Here is a 16,348-nt window from a genome sequence, read left to right as displayed (position 1 = left end):
TTAAGTATTTATATATTTAGGTAATTTCTTAATACAAATACAAGGTATAAGCAAAAGCTATTGGGTTCGCCTGAACCCATATCTACTTCTCTAACTCCGTCTATAATTTCATTGTACCTAGTAACTTTAGTCCAAACGTAATATTTGTATTAAGAAATTCACTAAATACATGTACAAAAATTAAATTAAAAACTCAGTTACTAACACTTGATGTTAATGCCCGAGAATTTTAAATCCATAAAGTTCAAATCCTAACTCTGTCTTTGTACATAGTACAATTTTTGGTTAAGCCATGTCGTACTAGACTACTAGGATACTATCATTACGCCACTAAGGGTTCTATCTTTAACCAATCATATTTTGTGTTCGAGTCTTAGGAATGAAAAACTTCTTGATAGAGAACGATTTATCTTTTTTTATGGGCGAACCAAAATTAATTGAACCAGTGAATTTCAAATACTAGATGGTTGAAAGAAAATAGTACTATTAATCATTGCGAGACAAAGATTATCAAGGAGTAGCTGGACTGAACCCTAAACAAAATGTACAGCTATTGTACGGAATAAAACTTAGCCAGCTAAACTGAAATGGAACTTTGTTAAAAACAGGCAAGAGCCAAGAAGGAAGTGATTAGGCCTTATCACGTTTAACATTTGTCCCTAAAAGGAAAACACCCAACACAACAAAAGCTACTTTTCATTTTGCCATGCACACAGCTTGATCTCACTCTCATCCTTCATTATATTATATACTCTTGAAAAATTATTTAAAAGTTGAAAACATATTGTACAATAAAGAATAATTAGCTAGTCAGGGGCGGAGCTAGTGTCTAGGTTACGAGTTTGGCTGAAACCATTAATTTTGGTCCAAACTTTACATATGTCTTTCAGTGTATAAAAAATAAGGGCAGCCTGATGCATAAAGCATCCCGCATCCATGCAAGGTCCGAGGAAGAGGTGTGAAACCTACCGTAATGCTGGCGTTATTGGCTGCTTCCGCGGCTCAAATCCTTGACCTTTAGGTCATACGGAAATAACTTTATCGTTGCTCCGGGGCTCCCCTTCAAGTAGTTTAATATATACGTACGAAATATTAACTAATAATTCAGTAACTTAAAAATAAACTACAAATATTGGAATAAGAATAGAACCACTTTTCAGCCGCTGAAAATTGATTTTACCATTTGCTTTTCAACCCCATTGGGAAGTGGACATTTATATTTAACGTTACAACTAAGAAATACCCAGAAATTAGAGATCTATAGCTAAATGCGACGAAAAAAATATGGGGCTAGGGAACAACTTTTCTTGGATTAAGGAAACCTTGTTTCTTGAAAATAATTAAGGAAATCTTGTCTAAGCTCGTTTGGTTGCTGGGATTATTAATTAATTAAGAGAATAATTCCGATGTAAAATTCAGCATTATTTTATACTTAGCAATGCCGGAATAAAACAAGTAAAATGAAAAATTGTTTCATTTTAATGCAATGAACTAAACAAAACATAGGTACTTAATAATTTAGGAATTATATATTAACACAAGACTACAATTTTTACATTATAAACGGCAGCCCGGTGCACAAGGTATCCTGCATTTACGCAGGGACCGCATCCCAAAAAATATGATGTAGACAGACCTACCTTAATTCAAGCATTAGTCGTTATTTTTACGGCTCGAGCCAGTAACCTATAGATCAGACGGAGAAAGGGGCGATGTAGTTTGTTAGGAATGGTTTCAATCGAACCCATTACTTTCGACATGGAGCAAAGTTTTATGTGTAAAAATTCATTAAAATTACAAAAATAGTATATATGAACCCATAACATTAAATATATAATAGGTTCAATACTAAAAATCTTAAAAGTTGAACCCATAGAATTTAAATTTTGGATCCGCCTATGGACAAAGACAACTTTACCGTTGCTCCAAATCTCCCCTTCTATTTTTACATTATAATTCATGCATAATTTTGTTTGGAAATCGAGGGTTAACTTATGTAATAGTTGGGAAAAAACCATGTTGGCTTTTACGAAAATTCCCCATGGATTTTAAATTATACTAACAAAACACAATTAGAAGCTGAAGAAAAAAGAGTAAAAAATAAAGAAAGAAGAAGAGAACGCCTCTTCACCGGCCCACCATATTCTGTCCCCATTGCTATATAAATAGAACAAACATGTTAGCTTTCTCTGCACCAAAACGTTCGCTACATCTTCTCTTTATATACATTTAATTCTTCCTTGTATTTTTATTAATTTTTGCAATTATAACCAAAAAAAATGGCCTCAAATTCAACGTGGACACACCAGCAAAACAAGTTGTTTGAGAATGCATTGGCCATTTATGACAGGGAAACACCAGACAGGTGGCGTAATTTGGCCAAAGCAGTAGGTGGAAAATCTGAGGAAGAAGTGAAAAGACACTATGAAAAACTTGTTGAAGATATTAAACACATTGAATCTGGAAATGTTGCTTTGCCTAATTATAATAAGGCAAATAATGGTGGTCATAGCAATTATAAAGGCTATAATTTCATGGATGAAGAACAAAGGTACGTAAATTAAATAACAACCTCACAATGTTATCAATTAAATATCTATTTCCTCGATTTTGTGAACATTGCATGTAGTCATGCTGACCTGATAGTGTAAAAATTATTTTACCGATTAAGATTTTTACTCGTCGTATACATATATATATATATATCCTTGAATAGAGATTCAAACATGTTATTCCATGTAGAAATGTATACGACACATTCGTTAGTCTTCTTTACTCATATATTATAAGTACATTCAAAACCTTTACTTATTTGTGTTTCTTACACTTGAACTGTTTCAATATGCAAACCACGTAAAAATATGTGATGATAAATAGTATATAAGCTACCTCTTGGCATGGGCGGAGCTAGGTGGGCAGAAAGGGTTTAACCGATCCCCCTTCGCTGAATATTACACTGTGTATATAAGGTTAAAAATAATTCATGTATATATATTAGATGTTGAATCCCCTTAGCTTCTTCACGTGAAAATCATGCTTCCGCCATTGCCTCTTAGATTCTCTTATGATGAGTTGGGATTAAATTCTTCTTTCTTTTTTTCTTCTTACTTTTTGGACAGGCTGAAGTATTTGAAGCTCCAATAAAAGCAAGAAACAGTGAAGTACATTATATTATTCAGAAGGACCTATTTTATATGAGCAGTGGAACTCCAAATGCAGAAAACAAATAAGAGAAGGATATATTTTATATGAGCAGTGGAACTCCAATAAAAGATTATTTTGGTTTTCATTGTTGTGTTGGATAAATTTCCTTTAATAGCAACTATATATACATTCCAAATATAATTGTCCATGTTGTGCTACTGTTATAATGGATTCCATGTTACAAATTTGTTCCTCTTTATGATCTTATCTGGACATTGGATGAGAACGCTCATTAATTATAAAAAGGGGAAATTAAACCCGGTACACAAATCATCTCGCATTCATGAAGTGTTCTGGGAAATGCTGCACCCCTAAAGGTGTGATATAAACGGTCAATCCTAATGCAAGTATTAGTGGCTCCTTCTACTAATATTCAAGAGAAAATCAAAATCGACATTCAACTTTGTTTTTTAGAGCGCTTATGCGTTGCGTTATTTACCTTATACGCTCCAAGATAGCCTCTTTCACACTTTGTGCACTGAATAACTTTTCTTTTTAATATTTCTTTTGAAAATTTAAGTGCAACTTATACAACATTTTTGCTCTATATTGTTATTGGTGTTGTTATTCTTATTATTATTATTATGGCTATCTCTGTGTAATATAAGTCAAAGATGAGCTTACGTCAAAAGAATTTATATTGCAGACCCCATCTTATTTGTAATATATGAACCTTATGAGTATTTTATGTACTTATGTGTAGCTCTTGTGAACCTTTTATGGTTCTAGTTTTTCTTCAATAACTTTTTGCATTTTAGATTACATTGTATTAGTATTAAAAAAAAAAGAATATGAAAAAAGAAATGGATCAAGGGAATTTTAGTAATTCAATTGGTTGGCTATTTTAACTTTCACTTTATTTATTGGTAAGGATTTGATTCCCACCTTGTAATGGATTATAATAAAAGAAATAAGTAAAACTCACCACCTGCTACCCACCTGAGGTATTAACTTCTACACCACCTTGCGCCTTTGCCTTATGAAAAAATTGCAACTAAGATTTAAACCTTTGCTTAATTGGGATGCAATAAAATAAGCCATAACCAATTATACCATCGGCAATGAGATGTAAACTGAGAGGATATCTTAAAGTACAACAAAATAAAAGTCATTAGATGCCCATTACTAGCTGATAAGCATAGGACACATCTAGTACATGAAATATCATTTATGATCTTTGAGTAAACATTTGGATTACATCTTAGAGATCACTGACATAGAACTCAAATTCATGATGTCACTATGTCATAAATAGGAATGAGGTCGGACCAACGGAAAACGACTATATCTTAGTCGTAAACAAGTTAGGGTCGACTAATGAGGTAGGACCACGCCCAGAAAAATTCAAGTCATATTAGAGAACCTCCTTTATAAGTCGTTCAGTGAGAGCTTTTGGGAGACCCATCACGCTATCAGTTGAACCAACCTGCCCAGATAAAAACCATCTAACAAATTATTACAAGTCATAAATATACAGAAACAAGAAAAAATAAATGAGTGAAACATGGTATATGCAGAATATTTGACATCAGATGCTAAAAGAGGTTTGGAAGGTCTTTTGGGAATGCTTAGCTGCTAGAACCAAAAGAAACTTTTCCATCAGAAGGAAAGAAAGTTCTATTCCTCAAGTTTCTTAGAGTGGTTGGCAACCAAGTCACAGAAGCATTTCATTAAGGCTGTGGTACTTCTTGTTCTTTAGAGGACTTTTGGTGCTTAGTAAAATCAAGTAAAAGGTGTGACATTGTCTAAAGCCTAAATTTTTATGGAAAGGCACTTCCAAAAGGTATCTTTAATAGTACATTTTATAGAAACGACAAGTTCCTTTCACAATTAACCAAACACTTTAATATCCTTTATATGCTGTAAGACACTCGTAGCTCTATCATGCCTTATGCAAAAACACCTTCTCGAAACTCTAAAGCAGCTTTTTCATAGACCTAATGAGCATATCGGCTTCTTCTTGACAAGAGCCACTGGGAAGCATTCCTATACCTATCAGGACAAGAATTGAATTGGATTTTATTCCGGGCTGAATATACACAATCTGAGTATCCTGCCTTAAATAAAAATCAGTGAAGTTCTTTCATTCGGTCAGGTATTCCAGAGATATTCTGTCCCATCATTTTATTTTTGTTGCATTGGCATCAATGGCTTCACGAAAGTTTAGGTCTCTATAAGGATGACGGGTCAAACAAACAAATGTTAACACCATCACAACTATGACTTGTGTTGGATGATAGTTGAGAGAAAGGTGGCGGTTACACTCACCACTTCCTTAATACAAGGCAAAATAAGAGGATGTTCAATTATCAAGCCACCAGCTGCATAAAGAACTATCCCTTCCTCAATCTGATCAGGAAAAAGAAAAGATATTAAGACAACAGACTACAGCATGCATCAACTGACAAGATTAATAACTAACAATTCAGCTGAAAGTTATACCAGCTTATCTATAACTTGATCTGGTATGTCATGGAAATAGATCTGCAACCAAAAGAATGTTATTGCTCTTTCTGGATGAGTGAAAATAAAAATAAACGAGATTATGCTGAAAATCACAAGCAGTTAAGGTACACAAATAACTAAGCGGAAGGTATAAGAGGGATAAAACAAAAAGGGTCTCTCTTTCTCTAAAGATTCACGAGTTTAACCTCCCATTAACACAAACAATCTCACTCTGGCGAACCTTCCATCTCCAACTCATTGAAAGTCAGTTCAAATCACAACCACCAAATCAATTAGAAACTCTTTGATCACTGAGCATATTGTGGAAGGATTTACGGCAGCTTTCCGAAAATCTGCACTTAAATATATAAGAAATTGCATTGACTTTTCGGAAGAGGATGAACGGGAAAAGGTATGGTGGACTTCTTAATTCAGGTGGAAAACAAAAGTAAAGGTACAAATGGTACTTCCACTATTAGAAACCATTAGCTGCAGCATTGAGCTTGTGCTGCAATCCAAAATTCACAACCAGGATAATGAAAAATATACCCTTAAGGCCTTAACCACTTCAGCAGATACGTCTTGAAAGAACTTACGCAATCAGAAAGAGAGCCACTAATGATTATGATCTACACTTAGGTAACATGTTATAACACTTAATGATTAAATAAGCCAAACAGGATATAGGCAATTTTCCTGATTTAAGACAATAAGCAAATGTAGTGGATATCTGAATGAATCTAGCAAAAGGTCAAGCATTCTTGAAGGCAAATGCAAGTGTAAAAACTCAATAATTTCATCACTCGTTTGTGCTTTCTGGTAAAATGCTTAAATACTTGATTAAGCTAAGCCGAACATACACAAAAAATTTCCAGATCATCAGACAATAGGTGTATAATTGTGGAAGTAATAATCTTGAGAACCTAAGAACATGGTAATTGAATATGTCGGAAACAGCAATTTACGCAATATCATCAGTATTTGAACATCATTTCAGCAGTTTTGCCTCATTCTCACAAATCCAGATACTTGTGGGAAGGGGTAAGGTCTGCGTACACACTACCCTCCCTAGACCCCACTTGTGGGAATTCACTAGGTTTGTTGTTGTTGGTGTTGTCTCACAAGTCCAGATACGTAGTTCCAATCCAGCCCAACTTCAACTAACTTCTACTTTCCACAAACTCATCTCTGTAAACTTTAATTTGAATGGCTTTTGGGAATCGGAACCTTGTGAAGTGTTCAAAAGCCTAACCCAACACGTAGAAGTCATTAATCGCCAGTGAGCATTTTATACTTTTATTTATTAATATTTAAAATTAGAGGCAATTTGAGATTGCAAGTAGACGCAAATCCACTGAAAAGCAAAAATTCATAAAAAGCCATAGAGAGCAATCTGACAATTGAAAATGAGAAGAAATCAACAGAGGTACCTCTACTTTGTCCCATTCTCCTCTTCTGCATCCTGTTACCAGGTTTGTAACAAGAACAGAACTAACGGTTGCTGCATGTCCATTAGCGTAATCTGCAAATTACCAGTGTAAGACTAGCAGAATTACAAAACTAATATACCAAGAATCATTTGGATCAATGGTAAACCTTTCATGAACTGTCGTGCTTCTGCTTCACTGGATGGTTTTTCCCTGACCATACCTTCATAGACCACCACCTCCAGATCATTTCAAGTTGAAATAAGATTAGGATAAGATTATTAACATAGAAAGTTCTCATACCATTAAATAAACTGAAGAAAACGAGAACAATTGGACAGAAAAAAAAATTCCCAAACATGTAAAGTAGAATGTCCCATCATCAGAATTCTTGTGAGAAGGCAATAGAGATAGAAAGATGATGCATCTGATCAAGTGGCAAACTGTTTTGAGAGGCGAAAGGCCCCGAAACAGATGGGGAATGGGGTGAGAGACTTGATCTTACAAATAGCAGTCTATTATTTAAATGGCTATGGAGATTCAGTGAAGAGAAAGATGAAATGAAGGAGGTCAAAGGTGTGGAGACTACTGGTGCAATAAACCAGTCAAGACCTCTCATGGTAGGTCTCTGGAAACAATTCAGCAAATTATGGAGTGATTTCCAACCTTTCACAAGATTAAAGGTGGGAATATGGCAGGAAATAAGATTATTGCAGGATAGCCAGACTGGATATGCTCCCCTCAAAGAGATAAATAGATATATTATCTAATGGTCACGAAAGATGCACTATAGCAGAATGCAGCAGTGAAGGGGGAAGGAATCTGAACCGGAAAATAAACATTCAGGATTGGAAAATGGGGAGTGTTACTTCGCTGGTAGGGGTGCTGGGGTTACATATGTCTATCAGATATAGACAATGGACTTCGAACTTTGAAGGAAGATGGTATCTTCTCCGTGAAATCTTGTTATCAATTCATGCAAAAGGGAGGAAATAGAAGGGTATAGACAGCAGCCGCGAAGGATGATCTGGAAAACTGAGGCACATTCTAAGGTAGCATGTTTTGGATGGTTAGCTAAACATGAAACATGTTAGACATCTCTTTCTACACAGTTAGAAGAAATGGAAGATCCGAAGCATGTCTCTAAACTTGATGGAGCGCGGTCGGTGATGCCTAATAGCCTTAACAGAGTAGTAGAAAGCTGGCAGGGACCTGAGGAAAGATCAGAGACAAGTGTGAAGAACCACTCTGTTGTGCACATCTCACCAGTTTGGGTAGAGATAAGTCATAGACCGCGAAGGGAAAGCAACACCCATATCCTTTATAAAATCTCACCGTCTTTATCTATTGAACTTTTGGTATATGATGAATTCGTAAATGAAATTTATAGCATATTCAACTTCCTAGACTTTTTTTCTTATAGGATAAGGTATTTTATTAGTGATAAGAACCAAGAGGGCACTTCAGAAATATAGGAAGAGAAGATCAAGTTCTCATCAATATTTACACCATAGACTACAAAAGCTCCAAAAGAAAAGATGGATTTTCCAGCATGCTACTCCTGGAGCCTTGTTGGTGCTACAGAAATCAATAAAAGACTCTTTCTTTATAAGTCCATAGGAATCGATGAAAGTTTTGCTTTGCCTATCAAGAAGAGGATGTCCTATCACCAGAAAGAAACTAGTGCATGAGGATGTAGAACAAAGTACATAGACTTCAGGATCATGCCATTGTAAACATCTCTAATAGAGGAATTATGACCTCAGATTAGTTAAGCTGAAAACAAGGGCGAGGCGGAAGTATCCTATCAAATTATAGCTGCTTCATTTGCCAGATTCACACCTCAAAACCAAAATACTGAAATAGTCAGAATCTTGGTGCTCTAGGAAAACTTAATCTTTATTTGTTATGACCAGGTGCAGTCATCAACTCAAAGTTAGTACAATAGATAAGTGGAGTCAGCTAGCTGAACACATTCTTTGACTTTTCAAAGAAACTTATGAAACAATTTTTCTAGCTAAAAGAGAGTTTAATCAACAAGCTATCAACTCGAAAAGCACAAACAAGCCTGCTATAGCCTCAGCTTTAGACCCTCATAAAGCAATGAAATCCTATTGCCATAAGTAGAACCAAACAGCTAACCATATGAATTATAGTTAAGTCGTTGCTTGAACAAACTGTACCAAATGAAACATGTTGCTCTAGGTTGTGCCAAACTGCCAACTCTAAATACAATATCTTGACCTGGCAAATCAGATAATAATTCTCTAAGCACACTAGGTATTAAAATGAATGTTGGCTGGTTTCTGCTTCTTAGACTAAAAAGTATTGGCAGTCTTCTGTTAAGCTTATATTGTATGGAGTTGTTAACAGGTATGTATCCGATATGCGTGTACTGTTAGCATCCGATACAGGTACGTGCAGTTTTCTGGTAATGTATTTTGAAGAATCAGCACTAGGTATGCATGTCCACGTTTACAAAGACACCACTTTATGATCAAACAAAAATTTCTGTAGAAGTGTCGTATTTTAACCAAACACCTTAAGTAAAGTAGTAAATTAGTTAGGGGGAAAACAAGAAAGAAAAAAAGGCTAATATTTTGTAAAAGCATCATAGTAAATCAATCGGATAATTAACCATAAATGATGACAAGAACAGAAATTAGGTATACTTGGTCACAGGTAATTAGAAGTGTTGGCTCGGCATCCCCTTCGGATTCACCAATGGAAACCCTTGGTATGATGGCTTCTGCCTGATTATAGTTCCAGCAATTCAGATCAATGCCAATTATGATGTATGCTTTCAGACTATAAAGCAAAGTCCAATAATTGCAGAATTCATCATGAGAAGAAAGAAAATATATGTGTAACTATGCAAGCTTGTGGACATCACAATTATCCTCCAATATCCTAAGAAGAAATCTAATCATTCTGAAAGAAGAAAAGCAAAACGAAAAAAGGTATATACAGTACAGAGCATAAGAAGCAAGAAAAACAATACAAGAAAAGCAAAAGCACATAACTTTTCCATCATTCAAAAATCAAAAGCACTGGCAGAAATAGCATATTATCGGTTTCAAATAGAAGCAAGAAAAAGAACTTCTGGTGGGAAGATTTAAAAGGCAAAAAAAGCAAGACATACTGTGTCAGCTGCAACCAAAAGTGTTGGATTGGAATCCTTCTCTAGGTTTTCAGTATTTCGAAATTTTGATATGATAGCATCAGCCTGACATGCAATGCAATTACATGGAATTAAAATAAGCATTTTCAAAACCAAGGCTTCAATTAAATTATGAGCCAAACCAATTAACTCAACTAGACCAGGAAATATAACAGCCTAAATGATTTGCCTAAAAATCTGATCCACAATCACAACAAGGTATGCAATAGAGCACTTCTACAAATAACATCAATCCCGAAATTGAAGTGACATAAATCACGACGAGATACTCTGAAAGGAATGCATCACGCCTTACATACAGTGACTCATAAATCAAAAACCAATGCCATAGACAAGAGTAAATCACAATGGTATCATCTATAACAGTATAAGCAAATGTGCCTTAACCCATTCAATATTCTATACAGCAATTTCAAAGCAGTAAACCACTTCAAGAATATGTTTTGAGATGCATGGATTTGCACAAGTTCTTAGGAAAACAAACCTTGGCCTCTGCAAGAGCCATAACTAAATCTTCGGGCTTTTCTTTCCGGATAGCTTTCTCATCTATATCTGCAGACTATGTTACAACAATGTGTAAATCCACCAATTTTAAAAACAATCAATCAACTACACCTCAATCTCAATCTAGTTGGAGTAGTAATATCAATCCTTTGTTATCTATTCAACTAAGAATTGTTAATGGAACACCCGGTGCATGCACCAAACATGACATAGTGTCTTTTATATACAGTTTTATCACTTAACAATACTGTTAATTAGTAACTATCATGGAGATTTGGTTCTATATCAATTACAAACGTTATTTTAGTTATATGACCTTTTTCATAGGTGATCAGTAAAAGGTAACACAAGAGATCAGTAAAAATAACATAGAAGATCTTCGAGGGACATTTTCTTCTATCCAAATTGTATGTGCGCATAGGAGATCATTTCCTCTAAGTATATTTTCCTCAATTTCACTTAACCACGGTGAATTAAAATGATTTGGTGCAGGAACTGATCCAAGTTTAAGTCTTTTTGAATTGTAAATACATCTCCACAGATATAGGAACATATTTATCCATAGAACAAAACAAACAATAACTGATAATTGGAAATTTACCATGGTTGTGAACTGGTATCCCATGTCGGCCAAAATTTTTCTACGTGCAGTAGAGGATGAACCCAAAATTAGCTGAAAATAAAGAGTTAATTGAACATTATATCCAGAAAACAAAATTAGCAAATATGCAAAAGGATTTAAATAATTGAACTGACAAAGTAGATAAATGAGTTCACCATAAGTAAAATAAGAGTAATTTTCCGTGAAGGAAAGCATTACCTTAAACTGGGGAACATTGGCTTCCATTTTCGCCGGAGACTGAACGACTAGCGAAGGTCCGATTGGAGGGAAATTTATGAATGAAGTGAACTGTTGGAAACGGGTATTGAAGCCGTTATAGTACAGTCAATTGCCCTAACCCGTTTACGTTTATTAAATTGATAAATGTCATCCAACTCAGCCAGAAAACTAGAAAATAGTACGAATAATCATATAAATATTTTTTGTATTTTTTATCACTTATCTTCAATTTTCATTAGATTATTCATTACTTCATCAAGAGATTTACGTGCAATTATGTTTACCCTCAAAATCGGATAACAATTGAATTTGTAAGTGGATTTAAGAATATGTGGACTAATTTGACACTAAATGATAAAATAGATTGCAATTGAAATAGTTACAGTCTTGGGAGGTTAGCCACTCTCGAACTGGATGCATTTCGATCGGTATCAAGGCATAGTTGAGTAAGAGCTTAAAGAGAAAATAATGTATTGCTTTGGAATGCGTGTTACAATGTGATAAACAAATTAGGAAAATTTTATTTTGTGTCTCATATAACTTACGCTAGTTGTATGAGGCAACTTTTTGTCTCACAGTTTTGTGGACCCAGAATTATGTGGACCCAGCAGTGTAAGATTGGGGTCCACAATTTTGTGAGACAAAAAGAAGTCTCATACAACTAATGTCAGTTGTATGAGACACAAAATAAAACTTCTCAACAAATTATAAGACCCTAGGGCATCCTACTTTAGGTATAATTCTATAAAAGGTAAAAATCTCTTGATTTACTAATTGCCAGTTCCTTATTGATACGTGTCGAGATTCCCGCCGTAATATTCGACCGGTCACAGATATTTCGGCATTTTGTTGGTTATGCTAAAAATGTTTCTTCGAGCTCGTTCGGCGTCAGGGTCGATTCCGGGATCACTGACTCGGTGTTCTCGAAGGCAAATATTATGACCTTGGGTGCGGTTCGGTAGGACTTGGGGTCGATCTTCAGCCCCTTATATTCCGAGCCCGACCTATCATGTCATGGACGAACCGGATTTCAACCGTATACAAATTATTTAAAAAATAACTTAATTGTATAAATATTTTTACACCGATAACCACCACTACTATTTGTGTACCGCGCCAAAAAGCTTTTAATTGTCTCAAAATAAGTGTCAAGATTTGACTCAACTTTACTCCCTCCGGTCCAAAATAAGTGATTTCTTAGATGTTTTCATACAGATTAAGAAATCCACCCTTTAACATTAATTAGCAATGAAATTGACCATGTTAACCTTTACTATCTTTTCACATAAACACTCCTAACACATACTCCAACACTATATACTCCAAGGGCAATGTAGGAAAAAAAATAATTAATTTATTCTTGAAATCTGAAAAAATCACTTATTTTGAACCGGAGGGAGTACTATTTGAAATATTACTGTAATAAATACAACTGAAATTTTGAGAATTTAGGTCGATTGGATAACTTTTTATGATACATTTAATCATAAAAGTATGAAAGTTAAAGTTTGAAATTTAAATTATAGATTTTATATGAGTTTCCTACTATATTTTCAACTTGAGCACGCAAAATAAAGAAATGTAACAATTAAAATGGTAGTACTATTATGAGGGTATTTGGCTAAGCTTATAAGCTGGTCAAACTGGCTTATAAACATTTTTTGGCTTATCTACGCGTTTGGTAAAATTAAAAGTGCTTATAAGTTAAGTGCTTATAAGCCAAAAATAAGCCAAAAGCATAAGTTGGTCTCCCCCAACTTATCAAATTTCAGCTTATAAGCACTTTAGGTTTGACCAAAATATTTACTATTCTATCCTAAAATACTTATTTTTAAAACAAAACTCTTCGTATATCCAGTTCTTCATCTGCATATTATTAATTTCAGCACTTTTATCCAAACACGTAACTGATTATTTTTTAAATAAGTTTCAGCACTTAAAAGTGCTTTTCAGCACCTAATGCTTATCAGCTACTCTAAATCAGTCAAACCAAACGGGCTCTATATATGACCAGATGGGGCTAATTGATGTTTTATTTCATCGTGCTTTACATATGGTATACTTTAATACCACATACTCCTCTATTTATTCTCTCACTTATTCTTATTCTTTCTTAGAAGAAGTGGAACTTTTCTTTGCATTTCTTGATCGCTCGCTTCTTTTCGCTTTCATGCGGAAGGTTCCCCTGCTTCTTGAGCAACTAGTTCGAGTGCAGGAGAATTGGGACCCTGCGGTGGTCGAACCTGAGAGGGCAAAGGTAGGGCATCGGGTCTACATTTAATTCAAACAGTGCCTCATATTTTAAGGAGCTAATTAAAAATAAAATATACGATATGCTTACAATAACAAAATGCAACAAATGCTGGAATACTTTAGTGCATTTTGATAAATGAAAAAGGAACAATCGCTTCCTAACTAAACTTTCTCTAGAATGGTAATCTTTGTCAACTTCATCCACCTCATAATTTTAGTCAACTTTTGAAAAATCATAACTTAAACAAATTAGAAATACGAGTTGACAAGTGTTTGAATTGTCAAAATGTACTTACTTTTCCAATCGCGCCCTTTTTAAAAGTTTGAAATGGTCGCACGCCCGAATTAAGGGAAATATTTGAAAATGTCATAAAAGCTCTTTTATAAGTATTACATGCCCGTATTAAGGTGATTTATGATTTTTGGCCTGTTTTAAGCAGTTTTTAACTTATTTTAAATAATTTTTAATTTTGTCAAATACTGCAAAAAGGTAAAAGAAGCTTAAAAGCTGATTTGACCAGCTTAAAAGCCAATAAAACACCCTCTTAAGGGTTTTATGATTCATCCACCGTATTTATAGTCAAATATTTATTTCCAATTGTAAATGTTTCAAAGATAAAAAATTAGCATTTAACAACATTTTTTTTTCAAATACTCCCTCCGTTTACTTTTACTAAAAATAGATTTTCGATTTTACTTGTCAACTTTCACATATCTTTTCAAGAGAAAAATAATTTATTTTTCCTGTTTTGTCCTTAGCATTAATTACTTATTCCAAATCCATTAAGACTATACACCAATTAATATGAGTAGCATGATAAATGTCATGGGCGGCTTTCCAGCCATGCCCCATGACCCCTTGGGCGCGCCCCGTGGCGTCCTAGCGAACCTCCCAATGCCTAGCGCCACGGACGGCCCCGTGGTCTTGGCCGCGCCAAGTGACAAGCGCGCAGGTGCCTCTGTCGCCCCACCGATATCCCTCGCGAGTGCCATGCCGCAGGCAGAAGCCAACAGCGCCGCGCGCGCAGACCGTGATGCCAAAGACACTGCTGCTGACAACGGGCCTGCTGCTGCCTTATAGAAAACTAAGTCATTTTCATTGTAAATATAGAGTAGTTTATTTCATGCACTTTCCATTATGTTTCTCTAGCTTAATTAGGTCTACTCCTGTAACTTTGGTTTATTTTTTTTAAGTACTATTAGGGGGGATCAAGCAATCAAAACTTTCTAGCAAGCAAGCAATTCTCTGTACTGGTGTCTCTCCCCCTCGACACCGCGTTGCTTTTCTGTAATAGCTTTCATTAATGCAATCAAGCTTTCTTTCATTCTGAATTCTCATTTCTGTTCTCTCAATTGCTCTTGACATTGGTTTTCCCGTACGGCACTGACAATCTCGTCTAGCGTACGGAGGGGACCTCAGTTGGCGGACAGCAACTGGACTGACATCAGTTGCCTAGCCGTACGTCGCCCTTCCAAGGAATCTCAGGAAGGCGCCGCGTATCAGTTGGTATCAGAACCAGGTTCGACATCGGACGAGGGAACGTATTGACATACCACCATTTCTGACCATGGTGAATCATGGGGACCGCATTGCGGCCCTCGAAGGGACGGTTGAGGTATGGCGACCTATCATGGATACGGTGCCTGAACTAAGAACCAGCCTACTGCAAAGGTTGGACGACCTGGACCGCAGAGTGCTTCAGGTCGAAGTTGACGTTGAAAACATCAGTCGCGACTCCGAGGGAGATCGGCAGACGGCAGCCACAGAGGCAGCCAAAATCTTTGACAAATTCGAGGGGGCTCCAACAGGAGCGCACNCAGAATGCAGCAGTGAAGGGGGAAGGAATCTGAACCGGAAAATAAACATTCAGGATTGGAAAATGGGGAGTGTTACTTCGCTGGTAGGGGTGCTGGGGTTACATATGTCTATCAGATATAGACAATGGACTTCGAACTTTGAAGGAAGATGGTATCTTCTCCGTGAAATCTTGTTATCAATTCATGCAAAAGGGAGGAAATAGAAGGGTATAGACAGCAGCCGCGAAGGATGATCTGGAAAACTGAGGCACATTCTAAGGTAGCATGTTTTGGATGGTTAGCTAAACATGAAACATGTTAGACATCTCTTTCTACACAGTTAGAAGAAATGGAAGATCCGAAGCATGTCTCTAAACTTGATGGAGCGCGGTCGGTGATGCCTAATAGCCTTAACAGAGTAGTAGAAAGCTGGCAGGGACCTGAGGAAAGATCAGAGACAAGTGTGAAGAACCACTCTGTTGTGCACATCTCACCAGTTTGGGTAGAGATAAGTCATAGACCGCGAAGGGAAAGCAACACCCATATCCTTTATAAAATCTCACCGTCTTTATCTATTGAACTTTTGGTATATGATGAATTCGTAAAATGAAATTTATAGTCATATTCAACTTCCTAGACTTTTTTCTTATAGGATAAGGTATTTATTAGTGATAAGAACCAAGAGGCACTTCAGAA

The 16,348-nt window shown here is 35.8% G+C and overlaps 2 protein-coding genes across 4 annotated transcripts; one reads left to right on the top strand and one right to left on the bottom strand.

Annotated features, from left to right (window-relative positions):
- The first annotated feature begins 2,181 nt into the window (after positions 1–2,181).
- On the top strand, positions 2,182–3,403 carry LOC109242058 (protein RADIALIS-like 3). The gene is made up of 2 exons (XM_019408886.1): positions 2,182–2,551; positions 3,120–3,403. The coding sequence occupies exons 1-2, from the start codon at positions 2,280–2,282 to the stop codon at positions 3,142–3,144; spliced, it is 297 nt and encodes a 98-aa protein (XP_019264431.1). The 5' UTR covers positions 2,182–2,279; the 3' UTR covers positions 3,145–3,403.
- An 863-nt stretch (positions 3,404–4,266) lies between these two features.
- On the bottom strand, positions 4,267–11,730 carry LOC109242061 (maf-like protein DDB_G0281937). Of its 3 annotated transcripts, XM_019408888.1 has the most exons (10): positions 11,582–11,730; positions 11,363–11,434; positions 10,742–10,816; positions 10,219–10,302; positions 9,749–9,829; positions 7,246–7,315; positions 7,080–7,171; positions 5,647–5,688; positions 5,473–5,553; positions 4,267–4,630 (listed from the first exon to the last, which is right to left on the bottom strand). In XM_019408888.1, the coding sequence occupies exons 1-10, from the start codon at positions 11,606–11,608 to the stop codon at positions 4,559–4,561; spliced, it is 696 nt and encodes a 231-aa protein (XP_019264433.1). In that variant the 5' UTR covers positions 11,609–11,730; the 3' UTR covers positions 4,267–4,558. The 3 variants fall into 3 exon arrangements, with proteins under 3 accessions (XP_019264433.1, XP_019264434.1, XP_019264435.1); XM_019408889.1 differs by lacking the exon at positions 9,749–9,829; XM_019408890.1 differs by lacking the exon at positions 10,219–10,302 and having other exon boundaries at positions 11,582–11,729.
- Positions 11,731–16,348: the final 4,618 nt, after the last annotated feature.

The sequence above is a fragment of the Nicotiana attenuata genome, unplaced genomic scaffold (genome assembly GCF_001879085.1).
Source record: "Nicotiana attenuata strain UT unplaced genomic scaffold, NIATTr2, whole genome shotgun sequence".
NCBI lineage: Eukaryota > Viridiplantae > Streptophyta > Magnoliopsida > Solanales > Solanaceae > Nicotiana > Nicotiana attenuata.
The sequence above is the reverse complement of the archived record's forward strand: the minus strand, read 5'-3'. Positions and strand labels throughout refer to the sequence as shown.